We start from the raw sequence: 25756 nt of genomic DNA on the forward strand, positions 1-25756 counted from the left end.
CCCTCCTCCTCCTCCTCCTCCTCCTCCTCCTCCTCCTCCACTTTTCCAATTAGCGCCACAGGATGGAGGGATGAGATGGAGGGGGGTTGGTGGCCCGGCAGACGGCTGTGCTCTTTAAACGCCTTTTCTTAGGTCCGACAATATGGTGTGTACCACTAAACTCTCCTGATGGAATTTAATGTAATTATCGGATTACAGTCCTGCCACTCTGAGGCTGAAAATATTTACTACACTGACCGACAACTGACGGGTTTCCATGCTTTGATCCACAGAGTGTCGTGTGGAGATTTGACGGGTCCTTCAGAGTTTTTTTTAAAACCTCCTTTTGACAATATAGAATAATCTGTTTTTGGTGGAGGAGATTTCCCGTCATTACGCACAGCTCCTGACCGAAGACGAGATGTCAGCTGTTAAATCCAAGCGGATACAATAACATCTTTGTGGTGAGTTCAGTTTTATTATTGTGTTAAATCAAATATAGTCGTTCTGTTTAAAAATTGTTAATATTTAACAGATAATCACAAATTTGCATGTTGATGTTGTGTTTTTTCCCCCACATTTATACACTTTGCAATGTGTTGTCTGCGTTTACATTCATATATGACAGCACTCATGCAATATAATGACTATGACCCAACTAAAAATTAAGTTTTATTTATAGAGCACGTTTCACAGACAGGGGTCACAAAGTGCTTTAAAATTAGAACAAACTGCTTGAGTACTTACCTTGTCTGCAACTTTCTATCCCTTCTCTACTCCATCTTAGAGGCAAATATCAGATTTTTTTTTACCCCTTTAACCCTTTCATGCATGAATTATGAGAACCTTCATCAAGATTTTTTGTCTAGAGTGTTTTTATTCCTCCTTAGGCATGAAAAAAACAATGTGATGGAGGTTTTTTTGTTCATGTCGTTACAAAATTGTCCACTCAGCTACACCATGCATTTAATTTTTGAAGTAAAGACGCATGTATTTAAAACCCAATAGGGTCCAAACAGTCATGTCCCATCAGAGAGTGAGCTTAAATTGATTTCCATTCCAACATTTATTTCAATATGAAGTAGCTCCTTGTTTTGGATAATTCCTTATGGCCAACTAAAGCAAAAATGAATTTAAAAGTAAAAATGTGGCTCATTTAGCAACACTAATCTGTCAAATTGTCTCTAAAATGTCCTGTCAGACAGATTTCGAATACTGTGTTTTGACCCAAAAGCAGAAAGTGATATGACAAGAATGAAATTAAAACATTGTTAACTGCTGCTAATGTGATGTTTTCTCACATTTTAACATATTGTAATACTAGTTATTAATCACTTCATGGAGATAATATGCAAAAAAAACCTTTCTGTTCAAAAAAATAAACAAACAAATAAATAAATAAAAATTAATTACCATCTAACAATTAATAATTGATTTACACTAAAACATGTCAGTGCAGATCAGTTTTATCAAGAACAGCAAAGTTATACTAACTGTATGAATCACAGTGTATGGGATGATGCATAAGCGTCCGCTGTGTTGGCTGATATGGAACTAAAACAACAAAATTCATGAATATACAAGAGAACAGCTGGAGAAGAACTGTCCACTGGAGTGACCACTGTGCATGAAAGGGTTAATTTAATTTAATTTAAATTTTAATTAATTAATTTATTTCAAACATGCAAGGAAACAAAATAAAACATTTAAATGGACAGAATCTATGTTCAGCACATACAAGTCTGAATATTGCATGGTCGAAAAGAAGTAGGAAGAAGTGTAAACTTATTTAATCTTACCCCTCAGTGTTTTTACACCTTTATCACTAACTTGATACAAGAATCAAACAATACTATTTTCCTAATTTTGGCATCGAACCACAACAAATACATAATGCAGTAAATGAATTACACACAACAATATGATCATGGCAGTACAGTCATACAAACAGACTCAACAATTCAACCATTTTCTTCAACAATTACAGCAGATTTATCAGTACATCATCCATAAACAACATAAACATTTACTTTCTAACAACTTAAGTATCCTTCCAAATGAATAATTTCCACAATGAACAATATAATCAATACAAAGTTTTGATAAAACACATAAATATGCCAAATTTTTATTGTTCTGATGTCTTACAAAAAGCAGCTTGTGCAGTACTCTGACTTGGAATACTTAACATATATTTTACTGCAAATATTTATTTATGTGTTTTTTTTTTTTTTTTTTTTTTTTTTATCAGGGACAATGCAGTGAAACATAGTGGACATGTAGAACATCTGAATTTCTGCACCAAGAGTTTGTAGTATTTAGCTAGTTTGCAACTCACATCTGTATTTGGGCTTTTCAACAGAGAAATACATTTACAATATAAACAACAATAATATAAAAACAGTACAAGCAAAATAAAAGTCTATTCACATCTACCACATACATTCAAAGAAAAAAAAAACATTCCAAAATTAGATCCTAAGGGACATTTCATCATGCAGGACTTTAACTTGTAAAGTATTTTTGCACGGCTGTATTGATACTTTTACTCAGATGAAGGATTGGAACACTTCTTCCACCACTGTCTGCTGGGGGAGGAGAGTTTTTCTAAATCTGAGAGTAAGTAGATTTCCTCGCCTGTTAGAATTAAATGCACTTTATCTTTTCTTTATTTGCAGACTGCTCTCAGAGGCCTTGAAGCCACCTGTCCCATCCCAAAGCATTGCATCTTTTCTGTTATGTCTGTCTCCTCTCTGCCGGAATGGAAGCAACTCCTGCTGGAGAAAAAGAGGAGAGAGGAGGAGGAGCGAGAGCGAAGGGAAAAAGAGGAGGAGGAGAAGTTTGCCAGCATGCCTGCCTGGAAGAGAGGGATCATCCAGCGGAGGAAGGCGAGGCAGGAGAGTTTAGGTGACAGGGAAAAGGACCGGGAAGTCTGTGTCCTACAGGTGGACGTCAGATCCCTGTCTGATGGTCTAAGCGATACAGACAGCTCCGTAACCGTTAATCTGGGAAGTGAACTGTCGCTCAGTCCTGATCCAGGGCTTTGGATGGATTCAGACAACAAACAAGTGAGTCAGGTGTCAGTGGAAACCATCGTCCCTGTGCACGAAAACCCGTTCATCCGCACACAGAGCTCATGGAAGAAAGGAAGGGATTCAGATGCAGAGAAAGGGAATGAATCGGAAGTTAAAGAGAGGGAGAAAACTAGTCCGAGGGGTCACGATGTGGAGTCAGGAAGTGGGAGAGACATAGAGCTGAGAATAGAGAGATTCAGAGATTTGAGCGAGGGAAGGGATAAAGAGAGAAGCAGGGACAGGAGTCAAGGAAGAGAAGGAGATAGATATGAAAAAAGCTCCCAGAGAGAATCGGGTAAGGATAGGGAACTCTTGAAAGTAAGGAAAGACGAGGAGGAAAAAGAAGTAGATCCATCCAGCCCTGTGTTTTCTCCCCACCCTTGTCTTCGGACCATTCGAGCCGACAATATCATCATCATCGAGCAGGATAGGAAAAGCAGTGATGAAAGGAGGGGCAGATGGAGGGAGGCAGAGAGGGAGAGGGCTGAGGAGGACCACCAGGCAAAAAGAGGGCTGAAGATGGGTTTGAGAGAGATTTTAGCAGGAGGAGGGAGCGTTACAGAGATCCGAGCCTCTGAAGTCTTGATCATAAAGCCTTCAGTGAGCCCAGAGGAAGGTAATCCAGGAAAAGGTAGAGAGGATGCAGAGGTGAAGGGTAGAGAGTATAGAGCAGACATGTCTTGGCTGAGAGAGAAAGTAAAAGAATCTGCAAAGGAGAAAGAGAGGCCGTGGGGTCAGGCGACGGTGATTAAGGAAGACAGAAAGGACAGTTTGGATGACAATGTGTTTGTTGACAGAGGAGGAAGGGTCAGCAAGCTTCTTAGTAAATTTGGAGAGCATCCCAAGCCTCCATCTCGATCCAAAAGTTCTGATAACTTCCTGAGGCCCGGCAGGAGAAAACACTCAGGGGATGACGATGATGATGACGAGGAATTTGTAGAAAGAAGGGCAGACGGGAGGAGTGTACCGCAGATACCGAAACGCTCTTTTAGCTTCTCAGATCGGGTCTTCTTTGGTAAGGAGAACGGTTTAGATGAAGATGGGTGGAAAATGCGCGAGAGGATACATTCAGATAAGAGTGTACCGAAGGAAACTGCTGCCAGAATAAAGATGGGATGTGCACGACTTTTAGATAAAGATCGATTTGGGAGGTACAAAGACAAACATGATAAAGATGACAGGAACGAAGTTAAAAAAGTGGAGCCTGTTGATAAAAGGGCGGCGGAGAAGGCGGCTGATGCAGAAGGAGATGAGGGGTTCACCGTTGCGTCGGTTAAGAACACAGAGGGGATTTCGTTTGCTAGAAGACTCCCGATAAGACAGGATGGGAAAGGAAGAGCAGAGCGGGAGGTGAAGCGACTACCAGCTGAGAAAAGTTTAGAAAGGGAGGTGAGCGTAGAGAAAGATGCTGAGAAGGATGTGCAAATCTGTGACAAGAAGGATTTTCAACCAGAAGGCTCAGAAAACACAGTTCTGGCTGAAAATATGCAGAAAAATTACAGTTTACCAGTCCCAGCTGCTGATGAGAGCCACCACAGACATGAATCAGCTTTTGCAGACTGCTCTAGTCTACTTTGTACAGTTCCAGATGCTCCTAAAGACCTCCATAAAGGCCCAGACTGGAATGGACAACGAGCGTCCTACTTGTCACATTCAGTTTTGTCTCAACACACAGAGGAACTTATAAGTAAGATAGAGAAGATTGGAGACACAACTGTTTATAGCACTGAGAGAAAAGAAAGGCCTTGCATGGCTCCTTATGATGTGACTCAAGAGAGCAATCAGGAAAGTCTAATTGATGTTGGACCAGACATGTTAAAGCCTCCGAAAAGGATCTCAAATATGGGCGTCCATCCTGGTCCCCTAGAGATTCAAATCCCCAGGACTGTGTTTTATGTGGCAGAAGACATGGTAGAAAAGAAAAAGGCCGATGAGGGGCAGGAGTGGGAAGGCGGCAAAGGGGTCGAGAGGAGGGATAGCTGGAGGATTGGAAAGCCGCTGAGCCGAATTGAATCCCTAAGAGAGAAGATTCGACAAAGAGAGCTAGAGAAGCTGAGGCAAAAGGAGACACAAGATGGAGAGCAAGGAGACGGTGCAGATATGTGTGATAATGTTTCAACAACAGCTGAAGAGAGAGGAACTGAAGCAGAGAACGAATGGGAAGCTGCAGCTCATATGCGGAAGAGGCTTGTTGAAGCTGAGACGGGACAGGAAGAGGTAGAAGGCCAGACATCCATGGCTGCATATGACGTCACGCAGGAAGTGTTGAAAACCTGCCACCAGCTTCCTGTTTCTGTCTCAGAAGCTGTCAGTGGAGAGGAACTGACAAACAACGCCGCCACCGCTGCTGCTGCTGCCTCCGAACTTTACTCTGACACCGTCCAGTTATCTGACGATGAAGAAGACCCGCTGAAATATGTGGAAGAAGAGCTGAAGCGATACAGAGAAACGGAGAGCTTAGAAGACCATAGAGAAGAGGAAATCTCAGAAGAGGAGGAGGAAGAGAGATATACGTTGACTGTCGATTCTGAACAATCACTCAGCCCTTCGCCGCCTCATCCCAACTCTTTAGCAGCTATGAGTCGGATTTACAACTTGGAGGCTGTTGGTTCCAGATCAGGCTTGTGTTTAAGGGACAGAACTGTAGATATCCCATCAGTGCACCTTGTCAAAGTGAAGCCACTCATTTCACAGCAGGAGAACAGCTGTGGCGTCCAGAATATACAGCGCCAGATAGAGCATTTTCAGCTGAAAGAGCAGGAAGTGCTGAAGTCTCAAAATGCTGGTTGCACATCTCCTCGTAGAGACAAAGAGACTAAAGGGCAACACAGCCCCAGAGGAGTGTTAAAGCAGGTAAAGACGATGTCAAGACGCAGGAGAAGACACAAGAGATGTCAAATTCAAACCCCAGAGTTTGTTCTCCAACATCTCATCTCAAGCAAAACCAAACTATCACCATCACACCTTCGCCTCCCAGTCAATCCCCTGAAAACACTCTGAAACCCTCAGATTACGCTCCGACGCCTGCCTCCTCACCATGCTCCCCATCTCCAGCCCAGTCTCCAAATTTGTCCCCATCACCCTCCCCATCGCCCACACTCTTCTCCATCAGGAGTGCCTCAGGAGGTCAGGTGAAGCGAGGTGCCACCATTACCATCACTCCAAAAAAGCCTAGTGGAGGAGGAAGAGGAGGAGGAGCGATAGTATCCACACCGGCAGGATTGACGGCCATGAAGACCCCATCACAGACAGCCAACACCGGAGCTGAACCAGCGAAGAAGAAGTACCCAACAGTGGATGAGATTGAGGTGATCGGTGGATATCTGCATCTGGAGAAATCCTGTTTGGTCAAGAACAGAGGGACACCAAAAAGGGTGAGTAGAAAGCAGACATGTAGGATAGTGGGTCAATCCAAGTCTAATGCTGGTTAATGACAGCGGCTCATATATAATGTTGATATCATGTTGGTATGTGTGGGTTTTTTTTGCAGCGGATAAAATACAACATGAGATACATTTATGCTGCACTTACATGAGGATTCACTGAACACTTAATGTAATGTTGATATTCTAAACTCTCAACGGCAGGGGGACATCGTGTACCAGAACACATTTACAGTTACCAAAACCACCAAAAACGAACACTGTATTTCCACAGACCATATCACTCACTATAGTACACACACCTGTAGTATGGTATTATCCATTTTTGTCCTGCAGATAAAAATAAGTGGTAATTCAACATTGGGTCAAAATAACACTGTTTCTTATAATCATAATGTGGATCCCTGCATTAACCTATAGTTTATATTAGAACTCTGTTAACATAGCTCTGTTTCCAGACAGAAAACTGACAGTAAAATGACAAATCATCTCAGTTTTCGTTACAGTTTGTGTTGTCAGTATCTGCAGTAACCTCCTAAGACCCGGCTATGGGTTTTCTGTCCACATTTGTGGACAAAAGTTTCACAACTTTATACAAAAAAAAAGAAAAGAAAGCTGTCCACCACAAAGGAAATTCCATAAAAAATTTTAAAAACTGCATCTGAAAAAACTGTTGCATCATGATGTTTCCAATACAGGCACTTATTTAATAAAAAACAAAAAAAGTTTGTACTTTGCTGACATTTCCTGGGTCTTAGGAGGTTAAAGATCTACTTGGAATTGTCCAAACAAGGATGGAACTGTCATTTGTCTCATCCATAAATTATAAAATTAGCAAAGATAGTAACATCACATAATATCTTAATGGTCCAATAATCATTTTAAAACCATAAATCTGTAGATCTGCCCCAAAGTCTAAATAACATATTAATTGGCACATTGGCTGAGGCCTTATCACTGTAGGGTATATTCCAGTCTGAGGACATTTGTTGCATGTCATACCTGTGTTTTCTTTCCCCTTATTTTCTGCCTCTTTCCACTTGAATCATCTTGCAAAGATACAATGGTCAAAACAAATCAGCTGGAAGTTCCTGTTTACCTTAAACCAACAAATTTAGCAGTTCACAAAAATACCCTTTGTCATTGTATTGAGTAATTTCTCAAGTCATGACATGAGCTGTGTTTGGTCTGGTTTTATTATATGTACATATCTTTAAAAACACTAATAGTTACAAATCACCCAAAAATTACACGAAAAATAGGTAATAGAAGAAAATATCTGCCTATTTGTTTGGTCTGTATATCTCTGGCAAATCTCTAACAAATTCTATTACCTAAAGACTTAAAAAAGTGATAAAAGCAATAAATTTAACACAACGGCAGTAAAAGTTATAATTGCAAATATTTTACTCCATAATTCTGTAAAAGGGATGCTTTGTAAACTGTAATTAAAAACAGAATGCAATAATTTTCCAATCTCATCAAATCTGTTGTCAGTTAATGTAAAGAGCTGCCAAATATTCCTCTAGTTGTTGTTTCTTTGTACCATTTTCTTTTCCAGCCTTTTGTTTTCCCCCACTTTTTAGAGTTGTGTTGCTGCCAGTGCTGCAAAGAAAAATAAAAACAAGGAGGGCTTCAATATTTTTAATGAAATATAATAACGCACTATTGGGGACAAGGCTGCATGCAGAGTACAGTTTATCATGTGTGTTCATTTTTGGATCATCGACCTTGGCAGAGTCATGACAATTAATCTGTCTGATTTAACACTATGGTGAAATATAAAAGTCAACAGAGCCAAGGTAAGATGTCACATTATTGGACAAGAACCTTTCAGTGCTGGGAATAATTAAAGACATATTATCTGTTATATTTTTAGCCAGAGAAGTAGTAGTTTGGAGCTGGTATTCCTGCCTTCGAACATTGGTAGCTCTAATGGGCTCCGGCTCTTGAGCAATGAGTGGTTGAATGAATGAATGAATGAACGAATTAGCAGGTTATAACCTATAGCATTTCAGAAGTAACAAGTTTACAGTTAAATCTATGCATCCATTTTGACACATATTTTGCGCAGACATGCCCAAAGGTGTGAATGTGAGAGTGATTGTTTGTCTCTATATGTTCAGCCCTGTGAAGAACTGGTGACATGTCCAGGGCAGAGGTCGCATTAACCGAAAATATTCCGCCATTGATGGATTTTTTTTTTTTTTTAAATGATGGAAAATTCTGAAGGCCGTTCCTCATTTTGACAGATTAAAATACTGAGGGTAATCATTGTTTAGCTGACTTTAGCCAAAATTAGATGCTACTTTGCTAGCGCAAAATGTGAAGACAGCCGAGCCTCCTTGGTTATTTTAAAAAGCCCAGTAAATGTGATGGCATTGAAAAACGCGGTGAAAAAAGAGGGACTGATGCGGTGAAGGATGACGGACAAGCAAGTTATACACCAGTTCTTATGGCATTTGGTGTGCTATATGTATGCATTTTCTACCTTTCATGTGTTATTTGATGGCATGTCAATTTGTGCCCAGATCTGTGGTTCACATCACCTGAACCCTAACCCTCAGTGCATGGGATTTGACACTGCGTGAACATACACAAGGGAAGGAGGGCTTATAATTTCTACAGATAACGCACCAATTAAAAGTGTCGTATATAATTATGTGAGTCATGATATCACGTTGGTTTATCATGATTGAGGTGTTTTTGAACATTAAATACTATTAAATATATCTCATTATCATTAAAAAAAGGAAATTTGAAATGATGGATAATAATATGTTATGATGGAATTTTTATGACCCTCTCCGTCAAAATGACGGACAATAAAAATGTCTAGTGCAACCTCTGGTCCAGGGTGTACCCCGCCTTCACCCCTAAGTAGCTGGGATAGGCTCCAGCAAATCTCAAGACCCTAGTGAAGATAAAGCGGGTTCAGAAAATGAATGAATGAATGATAAAAGCATAGACATGTTAAAACTACAATTAAACACTGAAGGAAAATGGAAAATGTCAATGACATCCACTAAAACAGATTAAATAAAGCATATAACCACTATCAGTGAAACCTGATGGAGCAAATACTACATCTAGAGCAAAAAAGGAGAAATCATCGGTGTAAACGACAAATCGATCCAGTTATCATCTGTGACTCATCATCCCTCTGGACTGTTTAAAAATTTGATTTATTGAGTTTCTGTTCTTCAAAGATAAGGTTCCAACCCATGACGCCAAACAAAAGGACTCATTATAACGTTCTCAAACTGAAACTCTCAAACACTAACCTGCTTCGTTCTAACACAGCAGGGAGGCATCACCTCAAATCACCTGAATCCCTTTTCAGAACATCCCGTTTGATTGAGACGTACGATCGCAGACACCGTCCTAAGCCGGTTAGAGCCTTATCAAGCACGACATCTTGATTCTTAACCATAAAATCCTGGAGTGATCTGCTTTGCCATTTGCTTCTGTGATCTAATGTGGCTCAGACTTTCGACTTTTCCCTTTTGATAATGACATGGATGTTTTTACGGAAATAAACTTAAACCTCTATGTTCACAAAAAAGCAATGAAAAGATCGATTTTTTTCTTTGTATAAAAATAAATGTATCTATAGACAGTTATTTTATGTGCAAATATAATAGTGTTTTTGCTCTCCCCCCTTAGTTTGCATAAGCCTCTGCAGAGAGACTTTTTTAGACTGATGTTGGTGGAGTGGAGACAGAAATTTTGAGTAGGAAACCACAATGACAGGCAGTCAGCTCCTTCCTCCTTCTTTTTGCATTTTGTCTGCCCACTTAACATCCAGTGCTGCTGTCTGTGCATGCCTGCAACACCACACAGACCATAAATCAGTCTGAGCAGCGTTCACTGGTGCTACAAGTTAATCTCATTGGAGTCTGTGTTCATATTTAGATATTTCTTCCACTTCCTGTTGTTGATTTTAGACCAAACAATGCACAGTGACGAATATAGCTCTGTACAGGAGTGAAAACACTGTACACATGAATGATATAATGCACTGTATTTTTGTTGTATTTACAGAAAATACACAGAAAAGCAAAAGACATTGAACATGTCATAAGAATGTGACCGCAATTCCAAAAAAGTTAGGCCACAGTGTAAAATGTAAATAAAAATGGAATTCAGTGATTTGCAAATCTCATCAACCCACTGTGGTTTCTATGCAGCACATCTGAGGATGCATCCAATAATAATTTTCCATTTTGTCCCTTGTACATGGACATTCCTCCATATTCTCATATTATTTTGCTAATATTATGTACAAGAGATGATGAGATATTCAAGTGTTTGCAATTTTACAAAGAGGAACATTGATGAACTGTTCATCTCAGCTTCTCTTTTTATACCCAGTCATGTTATTTACCTGTTGAAAACTCTACCTAATTAGTTGCAAAATATTCCTCTTGCTGTTTCTATTTGGTACTTTTCCAGTCTATTGTTCCCCTTTGCCAACTTTTTGGAGACATGCTGCTGCCATAAAATTAAAAATGACATAATATTTGCACATAAATATATTTTCTAGTTTCTAGTGTGAATATGGTTTTATTCTGTTTTTATTTAAAATTTACCCAATGTCCCAACTTATATAAGACTTGGGACTTTACATTTGTGGCTAAAGCTTTTGGCAGTGTCACAAATTTTAGGATTACAAGCTTTTTGTTTTGTTTTTTTTTTAGATTTTTTTCCCCTTGTTTTTTCTACAGTACATTGAGGGAAAATTAGTAGCATTATGTTAGTTTCAAAGACTTTTATTGACAAATAAATCATGTTTATGCAAAGTGTCAGTTTGGCCAAAACATTTGCCAACAATAGTATATATTATGCATCTAAACTAATTACAATGCACATAAAGTCTAAAGCAGCACAAATACACTCTAATTTACTAATATACAGCTATTATCTGTTAAACTGTCTCACCTACTGCATATATTCACTCTTGCTCCCTCTTTTTGCCTGCATTATTAACCTCCAGCATAAACTGTTGAGCATGTCTGTCATCTGTGTGTCTGTTTATTCGTCATCATTTCATTTCTGAACCATAAGTGGATGGTGTTGTGCTATTTTGTTAGTTGTCCATCCATCATGCTGTTTGTCATCATTTCGTTTCCAGAGCAGAATTAGGAAACCATACAATATTTTTCCAGTAAACTGCACTAGAAAATACTCCTGAACCCTGCTGACAAAGGCAAACTCAGTGAAACTAAACTAACATCAGGAACAAATACCACTTCTGGATTTTGTGGTGGCTGGAGAATAAGTTCTTCTCTGATGGCTCTAGTTTCATAAACTGTAGTCTTCATTTATTTCATAGCTCTTCCACTATTTGAGCACAAATCTGTTTCTTAATCTACTTAAAGTTTGATGTGTGAAAGACAACTTAAAGTATTTTCTGATCAAAATAAGACTTCATTACTTATGTATCTGGTCTGCAGAATACAACACAATACATGATATGTTGATAGCTTTTCCTCTTTTTATATGCAACACATAAACACAAATATATAGTAATGAAATTAATGAACTTATGTTTCATGCTGAGAAAGAACAGTCTTTTAGTTTGAGCCTAGACCTGCAGAAAATATAGTAACAGTAGTAAATAAAGGAGTGATATTTTGCTTTTTTAAAAGGAATTATGCATTTTCAAACATTTCCCTATGGTCTACATAAACTGTGAATGCTCTGCTTGGGTCTGAATTCCTCTTTAATTCAACTCCACAGGTCCATCTTCAACCCTATTTCTGAGTAATGACACCAGAAAGGTGGTTTTGAGCGCTGGCCCTTTAAATGCAAATGAGCCCCTTAACACCCCACCCCCTCCAGGTTGTTGGCTGAACATTTTATGTAATCGGCTCGAAGTTTGGACATATTTTCAGTTTTTACTACAACCGCTGCCGCTGACAAACAATTATGTCGTAATCAGAGAAATTTTCCTCAGAAGTCTTGGCCTCATATGTGCAAATGTTGTGATGTGACTAGTTATAGATGTAACAAATTAAGCAGAAATTAAAACAGGTTGTAGAAATCCACTGGATTTGTGCCAATATGAATATAAAGATAGCTTTGCAGCACCTGGAGGGTTCAAATTCAAACTTTATGAACTATTAGGGTCCAAATACACAAATAAATGAACCAAAGACTATATAAAAGTGGGTTTAGCAAAATATGACCCCTTTAAAGTAAACGTATGGAAGGTTATGGACAAATATTAAGTTACTGAATAGATAACATTTTTTCTGCAGAGTGATTGTTTTTTGTTTTTTTAAAATAATTTAATGGTTTATGAATTTAAACACAGGTTACATTTGACGTGGGAACAATTCAAGCACAATAGTAGTGTTAATTCTTTCTGAATCCAGTCCATGATGGTGAAACGGTTGCTCTTACGTAATAAGAGAAAGACTAGACGACAGAATTGCTCAGCAGAGCTCAAGTAAACTTCGTCTGCCCTTTGTTGCTCCATCCTGTGATCTTATTTGTGCATCGAACTACACCTGCCTACACGTTGGTTTGTGTTACTTGACTTTTCTGTGTAATCCTTGTGAAACTACAGCAGCTGTAATTTCCCCTGAGTCCCTGTGCACAGTCAGGTCGGCGGTTTGTCGGCTGCTTCCTTGTTCCCTGGTACTAATTCTGCCATTTTTGTTGAGTCAGCCCTTACTGCCTCACAGACAGATCTGTCTTTGTGCACTCCTGGCTGTTTCCTAGCAGGGATTTAGTTTGTTAAACTGGACTCTTGGCGAACAGTTTGTGACCACGCTGACCTTCGCTGCCCTACCGAGGAAAGGCCGCCCGCTCTCGGTTAAACGTGGGTGAGACAGAAAGGCGGATTAGAGAGTGCTGTGAAGTGACAACAGAGAGCAAGGGGAAGGGTGAAGAAAAATGACAGTGTGACATTCAGACTGAGAGGATTAAGAGTGAAATGGTTGCTTAAAGCTGCTTGTTATTTGAACTGACAGAAACTCACTGCCACACTGCAAGTTTCATGCTCACTTCCCTTTTAAAATGCCTTCACTTCCTCCGAGCCAGAGACAAAAACAAACACAAAGAAGTGACGCGGTGACCATTTTTAATTTCTATATTTGACTCTAAATGGAAACAACAGTTTTAAAAGAATTAGCCCACTTTAGAGTGAAACAGAAACTACTTCAAACTTGCCTCATAATATTCTCTGTAACTCACAAGTGACCTACTGGTGTGAAATACAAGAGAAAAATGGTCTCCTAGTTTTAATTACTAACTTATTATATCCATTATTAATAAATTAGTGTTTCGAAAATACTAGAACCATATGTTAATTGTAACTTAAGAGTAAAATATCACTTTTATTAAGACTTTCATTCTTCCCTATACTCATTTTCAGATCACAGGGATATGAAACCTTCCAAACAGTAACACATAGATTATTGAATTCACTCCTCCTGCTCTTCCATTGTAGTATGCAGTATTAAAGGAGCGATATTATGCTTTTTTAAATGGAATTATGCATTTTAAAACATTTCCCTGTGGTCTGCATAAACTGTAAATGCTATGTTTGGATCTGAATTCTTCATTAATTCAACTCCACAGGTCCATCTTCAACCCTATTTCTGAGTAATGACACCAGAAAGGTCATTTTGAGCGCTGGCCCTTTAAATGCAAACTTCACACCCCACCCCCTTTTCAGTAATCGGCTTGAAGTTTGGACATATTTTCAGTATGAACTACAACCGCTGCTGCTGACAAATAATTATGCTGTACTGGAGAAATGTTCGTCAGAAGTCTTGACCTCATATGTGCAAATGTCGTGATGTAACTAGTTATAGACGCAACAAGTTAAGCAGGAATTAAACAGGTTGTAGAAATCCACTTGATTTTTGCCTAAATGAATATAAGATAGCTTTGCAGCACCTGGAGGGTTCAAATTCAAACTTCTTGAACTATTAGGGTCCAAATACACAAATAAATGAACCAAAGACTAATAAACGTGGGTTTAGCAAAATATGACCCCTTTAATATTTCGAACTCTCTAAAGCAGGGGGAACCAGAATGCACTCACAGCCAAAGCCACCAATGAATCAAAACTATGTATCCACAGACTATCATTCAAGTCATAAAGCTCATTTTTTACACACATCTGTATCATGGTGTTATCAAATTTTCTCTTTGAAACAGAAGCTCACAGACAGTCGGAAAACTTTACTGATGAAAGTTCAGGCTTCATTTAACCATTGGTCGACTCTTGTTTTTGTGCGTCCAAGTTACAGCGAATACTTAAAAGACTAATTATGTGTAAAAACAAGATTCCAAAAAGGCACAAAGCCTTTTAAATTTTGTGATTGAAACTTTTTTTTATGTTTATTGACATTTGTAGTTTGATAAGTCTTGCAAATTTGACAAGATTTAGAAACGTAATCAGGAAGTAGTTCTCATTTAGAGCAAGTATAAGTAATTAGGAACTAAGAAGTATTTGGACAGTGTTTCAGACAGGATGTGCACTGTGGCTCAGTGGGTAGAGTGGGTTGTCCAGGTTGAGAGTTCAATCGCTGACCCCAGTCCACTGTGAAATGGACTCTATGCACAGCCCCACTACTTCTTGAACTTCAGGTGGGTTCTTTATTTGCTGTCTTTGATTTTTAGACACTGTGCCTAATTAATCAGTAGTCACAACAAGAAGTAGTAGACACACCTGGATGAATCAGTGTGTGTCCAATAATCAAAGACAGGAAATAAAGGAGCCACCTGAAGTTCAGGAAGTAGTGGGGATGTGCATAGAGTCCATTGTCCTCCTAGAGCAGGGGTGTCAAACTCATTTTAGTTCAGGGGCCACATTCAGCTAAATTAGATCTGAAGTGGGCCGAACCAGTAAAATAATAACATTATTATATATAAATAATGTCAATTCCAAACTTTTCTCTATGTTTTAAAGCAAAAAAAGTTGATTTACATTATGAAAAGGTTTACATCTGCAAACTATCTTTTCAAAAGATGTAAATAACATGAACGAACTGAAAAAATAAGTGTAATTTTAACAATATTCTGCCTCAGTTTATCATTTAGACTCGTACATTATAACTTACAGATCACAGTGGATCTACAAACACACAAAACATTTTAGCAACAGGCAGAATCTTGTTAAAATTGTATTTACTTCTCTTAAGACATTTCAGGTTGTTCATATTTGTTCAGGTTATTTACATTTTTTGTGAAATTATACTTTTTAAAATGTAAATACATGAAAATATTTACATTTACAAAGGGAAAAGTTTAGAGTTGTTATTATTTTTATGTTATTATGATAGTATTTTTCTGGTCCTGCCCACTTGAGATTGAATTGGTCTAAATGTGGAACCTGAACTAAAAGGATTGTTAATGGACTCTATGCGCAGCCTCACTACTTCCTGAACTTCAGGTGGGTCTTTTTTTTCCTGTCTTTCATTACTGGACACACTGATTAATCCAGGTGTGTCTAAATAATTAGTAGTGACAACAAGAAGTAGCAGACACACCTGGATTAATCAGTGTGTCCAATAATGAAAGACAGGAAATAAAGGAGCCACCTGAAGTCCAGGTAGTAGTGAGGCTGTGCAGAGAGTCCATTTCTTTGTGTAATTTTTGCATTTCACAAATTCATCCCGCGGTCCAGATTTGGTCCCTGGGCCGCATGTTTGATACCTGTGTCCAAGAGTAAGACATTGAACTCCAAGTTGCACCTGGTGATTGTTTCAGTGGGGTGTGAATGTGTAAGTGTTAGCAAATGAGTAAATGTGGCATATTCTAAATCGCTTTGTGGAGCATCTGGTTGAATGGCATGAAAAAAAAGTGCAAGTCCCATTTACAGAACTAATCCTACAGAGAAAAAAACATCTTACAGTGTAAAACATTGGAGCTTAATTAAAAAAGCCCAAATAAATCCTTCATTTATTATGTTTTAAGCCATTTCAAGCTAGAAAAGCTACACGAGTGTCTTTGTTTGGTGATACTTTGATAAATAAAATATTAAAAACCTGGAATGTTTCCATTTGTGAGCTATTCATACTATTGGTGTTGATGAGTGAAGTAATGAGGGGAAATATACTGTGTGTTAATATTATATAACCTCTTTAGCCCGATCAGCCCGCCCACAGGCCGAAAAAATTATATTAATATTCATCTACTATAAAAATATAATAAATCAGGACAATGGATGTTTTTTTCGACTTTTGCTCAAAGTTTAGACCCTAATGTTAATAAAAGTACATCAAAAGTGTATTTTAGTGCAAACTTTAATGTTCAAACATGATTTTTAATCTTTGTGGGGTGAAATATATGCTATTGAAAATCTCTGACACGAACAATTAATTTATGCATATCATCGTCAATCCAGGTGAAAAAAAAAACAGTTGAGGATAAAAAATTCTAATTTCTCTTTTAGTTTGTTACAGTTTACTCAGACATAGTAATAGATACAATATTTTAGACAGTGGGAATAGATTCTGTGAGGTCTGTAAATGTCCACAGACACCAAGAACATCCATATGAACCTTATTATTGTGAAGTAATTGTTCATTTACTTTGGGTATGTCTTTTTAGGTGTTTTTCCCCTGAAAATATGGTCAGGGTTAAACAGGTTAAGTAAATCTAACTAAAGTTTACTTCAACATTTGGTGAATTTAAGTTAAAAATATCCACCAACTTGAAAATGAATTGATTTTTGAAACATTTTATAAATGTAACTGAATCAAAAAGTACATTAACCTTTTAAAATCAATTTTAATATTTTACAACTTTAAATTTGCTCAGTAATATTACCTGTCGTTTTTGCTGCCATAATCATTGATAACATTCTTTAAAGTATTAGTATTTTTAAGTATAGACCATGGAAAATGTATAGTTTTTTAAAAAAAGTGTTTGCATTCACACATTTGTGTTATGTATAAGCCTGTTGTATAGGTATAAGGACAACATTTTATTTTATTATTTTTTAATAAAACTACTTAATATTTAGAGTTAATGTGTAGTTTTTATGTATAAGGTCCCACTGATCCAAAATATCCAGATGAAATTAAAAATGCAGACCAAATAAAAGCTCAAGTCTTATTATGAACTGCAGAAGGACTTGTTTTCTCTCCACTGTAGCTCCTAAACCAACCAGGATTAGCAATTTAATGCATGTTTCTGTTTTTCTGTCGGTGAGCACAGATGTACAGTAGATATAGGTTAACACATGCCCCCATAAATAAAACACTAAATAAAAAAGTCAACCGTAAACCTCCCTCAGTGTTTGAAGTCCTAGATAATGTAACTCTTTCTTTCATCTTTAACTGCAGTAAATCATCTGTTTGTGGTTGAGACTCTCTGACCACCTGTTGCTTTCACCTTGTTGATCTTCAGTTGCTTTGACGTCAGGCCTCCCCCCCTCCCCCCCAAACTCACCATCGTATTTCAATCAGCGTGATCTATTTGTTCCTCCTCTGTTTCACTTTCACCTTACTCTTCATACATCTCACACTGAATATACTTGATTTATACTCTTCTAAAACCTGACCTAACTTTTTATATGTGACTTAACTTTTACATTTACTGCCAAAATTTATTTATTTATTTATTTATTTATTTATTTATTTATTAAGTTCAATTCAGTTCAATCCAGTTCATTTTATTTTCCCCCTGAGTAGTGAGTTCAAGGCATTAAAAATAGTACAGCCATTAGATAAATGTACTTTTATATAACTACATTAACCTATAATGCTACAGTGATTTAGAAACATGTTGCATATTTTATGGCATACAGTGCAAATATAAATGCACTCAATGCTGCCAAAAGATAGTGCAATAGAATGTAATTTGTGTTTGTGTGTTTTACTGTTTACTTTTTATTGTATTATATGGTTATGTGTGTATGCATGGTTATATGGTTGTTTTTTGTTTTTTACAATGATTTTTATATTGAATGAAAGAATATCGTCAAGGATTGCACTTTTAACTTTGTTGTACAATGACAATAAAGATATTCTAATTGTAATTCTACAACTTTACTGTTCTGATATGAAACTAGCAATAGTGTAGCAGTTAACAGTATAAACAGTAAATATTATGCAATTTTGTAATATTCTATGCAGTATATTTTGTATGGACTGTATTCAATTCTAAGTAATATATACATAAAAATAATTGTGTTTTGTTTCCTTGAACTGTAAAAGAGAAACTATTTCAAAATGATTGTAAAAGTAAAAGTTAACACTTAGTTCCATCTCCACCCAGGAGCTAAACATGTATCAGGATGTGCATATTTATATCAGCTCATACGGAGAAATGTCCATAAAAGTGAAAATATTGTTTCTAATCTAAGGCTAATTTTTGGTTCTGAGTGAATGTTTAATAAACTTTCTATGTGTTTTTAACCTCCTGAGACACAGGTAATGTCAGCAAAGTACAAGCTGTTTTTTTTTTTATTATTATTAAATAAGTGCCTATATTGGAAACATCATGATGCAACAGTTTTTTCAGATGCAGTTTTTAAAGTTTTTGTGGAATGTCCTATGTGGTGGACAGTTTTTTCTTTTTTTTTGTATAAAGTTGTGAAACTCTTGTCCACAAATGTGGACAGAAAACCCATAGCTGGGTCTGAGGAGGTTAAGATATTAATAAAAAAAAAAAAAAAAACCCACACACCTGTAGTCGCTGATTTTGTGCTTATTTTTTCACAATTCCTATGCAAGTGCAATCGGATTTCTTACTCCAGGAAATGAAAACAACCTAAAGCAAATTTATATGGTCAGATCATGACAAACACTCAACAAACAGCAGAACATTTTGGAACTCTAGCAGTAGAACATTCAAAACTTTGATTGAAAATGATAAACAACAAAACACTGAAACATTTGTTATAGCTGAGAATATAACAAAATAAACCCAAAAGACAATAAATAACCATAATCATAAAATAGTAATGCTCTTTTTTATCCCATAGGTGAATGTCCCTCTTAAATAAAAACCTGTATGTTGTTGTATTGTTGGTGTTTCTCAGCTCGGTGCCTGTGCTGCCCTGCTGCGTTAACCCGGTTAATCAGGTTCAGAGAGGGAGGATTAGCTTTGTGTGCTTTAGTGTGGTGCGTCCAGCCTCTTTTAACGCTTGTCTGTTGACGGTCGACCAGCACCAGGGTGAAGGAGCAGTCACTGTCATGACATGTGGCGGCGTCCAGATCATGTCAGCGCCTCTGGGTTTGTGTTTACGACACCACTCAGGGCTGATGTGGTGATGAGGCGCATGCATAGGTGGATGTGAAGTGGTGACATGTTGGAGGGTTTGCACTGAGGAAAGGATGATAAAACAACAATGACAACAATATAATTTTTAGATTGTAGTGATAATTTCCCCTTGAGATCCTTTTCTACAATACTCATGCAATAATGTTATATTCTTTGTTTTTTATTTTTATTTTGTTTACGTTGCATAAAAAAATACAACATTGCTTTTGGATTTTACTTTTTTTGCTGATTAAATGTTGATGTTGAGTGTAGAGTTTGACCAATATGGGTTTTCTAAGACTGATGCCGATTTTTGTAAAATTTGGTCAGCTGATGGCTGATATCTACAGCTGATTTTTGAAGCCGATATTTAAGGCCAATTTTTTTTTTTTTTATTTCTAAAGCACATTGACCATAAAATACAATTGAAACACTCAGATAATTAACCTCCTAAGACCCAGGACATGTCAGCAAAGTATAAGCTTTTTTGTTTTTTATTAAATAAGTGTCTATATTGGAAACCTCATGATGCAACAGTTTTTTCAGATGCAGTTTTTAAAATTTTTATAGAATGTCCTTTGTGGTGGACAGTTTTCTTTTCTTTTTTTTTTTTTTGTATAAAGTTGTGAAACTCTTGTCCACAAATGTGGACAGTGGGTCTTAGGAGGTTAAGATTTTTATGCAGCAATATAAATTAAGTTATTAATACATGCACACATAGTACTCTTTTAACATTTATTGAACTTTAAGTGCTGCCCACACAGGTGCCTGATCAAATATCTTAGAATACTTTTGCTATTGATCAAATATTAGCTTTCAAAAAAAAAAAATTAAGGCCAATATTGAAAAAAATCAGTATATTGAGAGTGTTTTAGATCATTGTCAACACAAATAAACACTAAATCAGGGAATACAGGCGTGCTTTGTCTTGATTCCTCTCATTACATCTTCTTTATTATATAACAGAAGCAAGAAAACACTTATAATTATGCTTTATCTCATGTCATTTTCATTGTTTTTTTTTCTTTCATTTTGTTTTCATATGATTGTGTGTTTTTTTTAACTGATCCTAAAGTATTTGGTTTCTTCAACTTGGACTAGCCAATTAGTAAATTAACCTTGAAGGAAATACTGATTTGACCTTTATTGTTTTAATATGAACATTTTTTGACCTGATTGAGTATCTCTGAGCCCATTCACTGACCTCTGACTAAACAAACATCAGTCCATGCAGGAAGAGTCTTTTTTTCATTCTCCTTTTTTGACTGTGCAGTTATAAGTTCTAAACAAAACCAGTTGTGTTTCCACTGTTTTGTCTGTGTCTGTGAATAATCAATCAGGCTCCTCATTGAAGCAGTTAGTACTTTTAGACTGGGAGTATTTTGGCTGAGTTAAGCCCCGTGCTGTCACTTAACATTACACTGACGTCCCACAAACATCTCACAGACTGACGTTCGAAACAATGATGACTGGACGCCTGAAACCTGTGTTTATTTGTTCACATTTAGGCAAATGTCAATGAGAGAAGATCCCATAGTCCCCATTCTGTACAGATTTATTTACTCAGTCTGGCCTTTCCCTCTGTTTATGACAATTTTGTCTTTTTAAGGTCTGTTATTGTCTTTTTTTATTATTATTCATTCAACTCTCTATGCACTTTTTTTTTTTACGCTTAACACTTTTAAGGACTTTATTATGATCTTATGATTCTATTAGTTTTTTTGTTTATTTATTGTGACTCAGATGAGCTTTTTGTTTTTATTTGTATGTAATTTTGTGTTTTTTGGACCATGATTGACTGCAAAATCATTTCATTGACTGATCAAGTATAAGCATGTTTTTTTCCAATAATTCTCAACAATATGAGTTCTCTTCCTAATCCTTACATTGATATTATTTTATGTTTTACCTATTATTCTTTAAGCTTCATATCTCTCATACCATTTTTTTTTTTTAACATATATTACATTTTATATATATATCTTTTTTCCTCATATAAAACTCGGGCGTCAGTTGACAAGTTGACACAGAGAAATAAAAGATGGTTCTCAACTACACTGCCCAAAAAGTTGGAATATATATATTTTTTTTTTACCTCTTCTCATAATAATAATAATAATAATAATAATAATAATAATAATAATAATAATAATAATAATAATAATAATAATTAGATTAGATTAGATTTTTATGGGACTTTTCAAAGCACCCAAGGCATTTCACTTTAGTGATCCATTATTCATTCCCTCTCACATTCACACTCTCATAAAATAATTGTGACAATGTGATTTATTCTTGATACATAAAGTATAACTGGAACTCAGTATCTAATCATTACACCTGCACTTTATTCAAGAAATGACATATATAAACATCTTGTACTTGTCATGTAATGTAGTACCGGTTAAGTGCAAAGTTGACAAGTTTAATTTAATACATTAAACTTTATAATCCTGCTGTTTTCACTCACCTGAAGAGTTATTGTCAAATCTAAGGGACTGTAGGTGTGTGTCTTCATTTTCAGTGAAACTTAAATGTTATTAAGTGACAGGAAGACATCATTTCACTGACAAAATTCTTGTTATGCAACAAATGGTTTGACGCATCAGTCAGTGTTTTATTTACATTGAAACAGTTACAGGAACTGTTACATTTATTTTAAAAAATCACATTGCAGCGACTTCACAAACATGAGCGGACAAAAATCAAGTTTTTGTTGTAAATATAACTATTTCTGGGAATTGTGAGTGATTTTTTTTTTTTTTGTCTTCAATGCAGACACCCTCATTCAGCATTACTCCACATTTACCTCCTGCTCTACAGCATCATGGTTGATTGATTGATGTATTTATTTCGAACATGAATGTCAAACAGAAGAAAATAAATAGACAAAACACATAAACATAAGACATATAATTCATATTCGAAAAGGAGTGAGAAGAAGTACAACTTATAAACTCCCACCCCTTCTCCTTATATAATTAATAACAATAATAACCTTCCTAGTCTAATCATATCTATACACTATGCCATAATATGACTGATACTTACTAGTAAATAATTAGGTTTCTGGCTTTATATTATGAACAAATATGATTTACATAAACACATAATACAATAAGACATATATGTAAATACATATTCATACACAGCTCTATACGCACACAAATACACCTACATATACAGGGTGGGGAAACAAAATTTACAATATTTTGAGGCAGGGATTGAAAGACAGTGTATGACCAATTAGTTTATTGAAAGTCATGAGAATTTATTTGCCACAAGAAAATTGACATAATAGAAAATGTTTTTATTCTATGTGTCCTCCTTCTTTCTCGATAACTGCCTTCACACACTTCCTGAAACTTACACAAGTGTTCCTCAAATATTCGGGTGACAACTTCTCCCATTCTTCTTTAATAGTATCTTCCAGACTTTCTGGTAATAGTTTTGCTCATAGTCATTCTCTTCTTTCCATTATAAACAGTCTTTATGGACACACCAACTATTTTTGAAATCTCCTTTGGTGTGACGAATGCATTCAGCAAATCACACACTCTTTGACGTTTGCTTTCCTGATTACTCATATGGGCAAAAGTTTCTGAAAAGGTATGGATAATAGTGTTAGGTATGATTATGACATCAATATATGTTTGGTTTCAAAACAATTGACGTAGTGCCTGCTAAGAAAAAACAACTAAATGTTCATTGTAAATTTTGCTTCCCCACCCTGTATACACACACACATACACACCTATACATACATTTACACACACTTACCACATACTTGTACATCTTTATCACACCCAGTGATCCCCAAGCCCTCCCTCATCCCTGTACCTCTGAAAAATTGTGTCTTTGTACCTCTTTTTAAATTCTTTCATACTTGGACATTGCTTTAACTCTATATTAAATCTGTTCCACAGTCTCACCCCGCTGACAAGTGGAAACACTTGTTGGTGAATACAGACCTTAACCTGCCTCTTTGTCTTGTCATATTTACAGGTGAAGGTGTGTTTTGATGAGGACCAGCTGGAGCAGGTGTGTGAATATCCATCGGAGACCTCCATGTTGGTGTGTTCCCCTTTCCCTCATGACGTGGGCCGGACTGAGAATCCACAGGGAGACGAAGAGCAGGAAGAGGAAACTGAAGCGGAGACGGCGACAAATGTATCCAAGAATACAAGAAATACTGGGACTGCAACAGGACGGGGTGTAAGAGTGAATCAGTGTCACCCTCTTCTCAAAAAACACAGCGTGTGAGCAGAGAAATTATGGATGGAGACTGTCTGACTCAGCTTCTACGTCTTTGTTGTCAACAATTCCCTTAAAACGATCAACAAACAGAGCTGATGAGGTGTCTTACCTAATGTCTTCAATACAGTGATGCAAATATATTTCACTGGTTAAAAAAATCTCAATATCTGTGAACACATTAGATCACAAAAGGACTAAAATCTGCTGCAAATGCTCAGACAAACCGTAGTTTCTGTTGGGCTTTAAACTGTAGACACTGAGGTTCTGTCAGATAATATAGTATGTAGCAGATGCAGAGGTTTTATTCTGTCATGTCAAATTGTCTTTACTGTTATAAGTTAAATAAGCAACTTATCCTAGTACATGTACACTTCCTAAATGTGTCCATGCTGATCATTATCTACTGCAAATAAGCCGTATTTATACAGTAGTACTACCTGTGGACCCCCACCCACCCACCCACACACACCTACTTCAGCACATATAGAGGCCCTGTGATAATATTAGTCCCAATACAATTCAACAGCTCTGTGATTTTATTTTATTTTTTTCATTTTTCCATAGTTATTTCACCAGTTATCTGCAAATGCTGAACCTGTTTTCATCAGAAGTGGGGAATAGTATCTGTAAATTGCAGTAAAAACCAGTCTATGTTGATCCTGTGCACCACATGAAACACAGATGCTTGAAGTCCACAGGTTGTACTATTTCCACATGACGGGGCTTTATACACCTATATAAAATATATTTGATGCTTCAGGTTACACATAGTAACAACAGGATTGCACGTATTGGGATGTGATAACATCTTGTGACCTGAAACACAGTTTACATGTGGATAAGAGAGCCAAACGGAGAGAAAAAGGCCTGTTTTTCTAAATATCTGTGTTAGTGTGGACAGGGCATAAAGCATAGACATCCACTTGTGACCAAAAACACTGAGTTTGATTTATTAAACTTGGGAAATTGTAGAATTAATTAATTTCGGGTTATTAAAGTTCTTAACCCTTTCATGCATGAATTTTTTTTTCCTGAGTGTTTTTATTCCTCTTTAGGCATGAAAAAAAACAATGTGATTTTTTTTTTTTTTTTTTTTTTTTTTAAATCAACCTGTTTTTCATGGAGTTACAAAAATGTCCACTCAGCTACACCATGAATTTTATTCTTGAAGCAAAGAAACATGTATTTAAAACCCAATATCATAAAGTGATATGAAAACAGTGAAATGAAACCATGTTTAATGCAGCTAATCTGATGTTTTCTCACATTTTAACATATTCTAATACTAGTTATTACTCACTTCATGGAGATAATATGCAAAAAATAAATATTAACAATTGATTTCCCCTCAAGAACCAATCAAGAACAGCAAAGTTACAATAATGGTATGAATTGCAGTTTATGAGATGACGCATAAGTGTCCACTGTGTTGGTTGATATGGAACTAAGAGAACAAAACTCATGAATATACAAGAGTAAAGCTGTAGAGTAACTGTCCACTGTAGTTACCACTATGCATGAAAGGGTTAAAGTGTACAATTAATCCTTTAAAAACACATCTCAGGTGGGCGAAACTAAGGTGGTTTCCAAGGTTATTATCGTTAACGAAAACTAACGAAATGACGAAAACTAGAATTGTGAAAACATTTTTGTTAACTGAAATAAATGAAAACTGTAACGATAACTAGCTGAAACTGTATCGTGTGCTTACAAAACTAACTAAAACGTATAAAAATTCCGGCTAAAATTCCCTTCGCTTTTGTCTTTGTCAACGTCGGATCGATACGAAATCGATTTATTTCCCTCAAGCAATGTTAGCTGCTGGCACCATAT

At 36.6% G+C, this 25756-nt stretch overlaps 1 protein-coding gene across 1 annotated transcript; it reads left to right on the top strand.

Annotated features, from left to right (window-relative positions):
- The first annotated feature begins 90 nt into the window (after positions 1 to 90).
- On the top strand, positions 91 to 24775 carry ppp1r18 (protein phosphatase 1, regulatory subunit 18). Its single transcript, XM_030147380.1, is given in 5 exon segments — positions 91 to 443; positions 2658 to 4524; positions 4564 to 6038; positions 6041 to 6427; positions 23672 to 24775. Coding segments are annotated over 4 exon segments (3927 nt in total). The 5' UTR covers positions 91 to 443; positions 2658 to 2717; the 3' UTR covers positions 23930 to 24775.
- Positions 24776 to 25756: the final 981 nt, after the last annotated feature.

This window comes from Sphaeramia orbicularis, chromosome 11 (assembly GCF_902148855.1).
Source record: "Sphaeramia orbicularis chromosome 11, fSphaOr1.1, whole genome shotgun sequence".
Lineage (NCBI taxonomy): Eukaryota > Metazoa > Chordata > Actinopteri > Kurtiformes > Apogonidae > Sphaeramia > Sphaeramia orbicularis.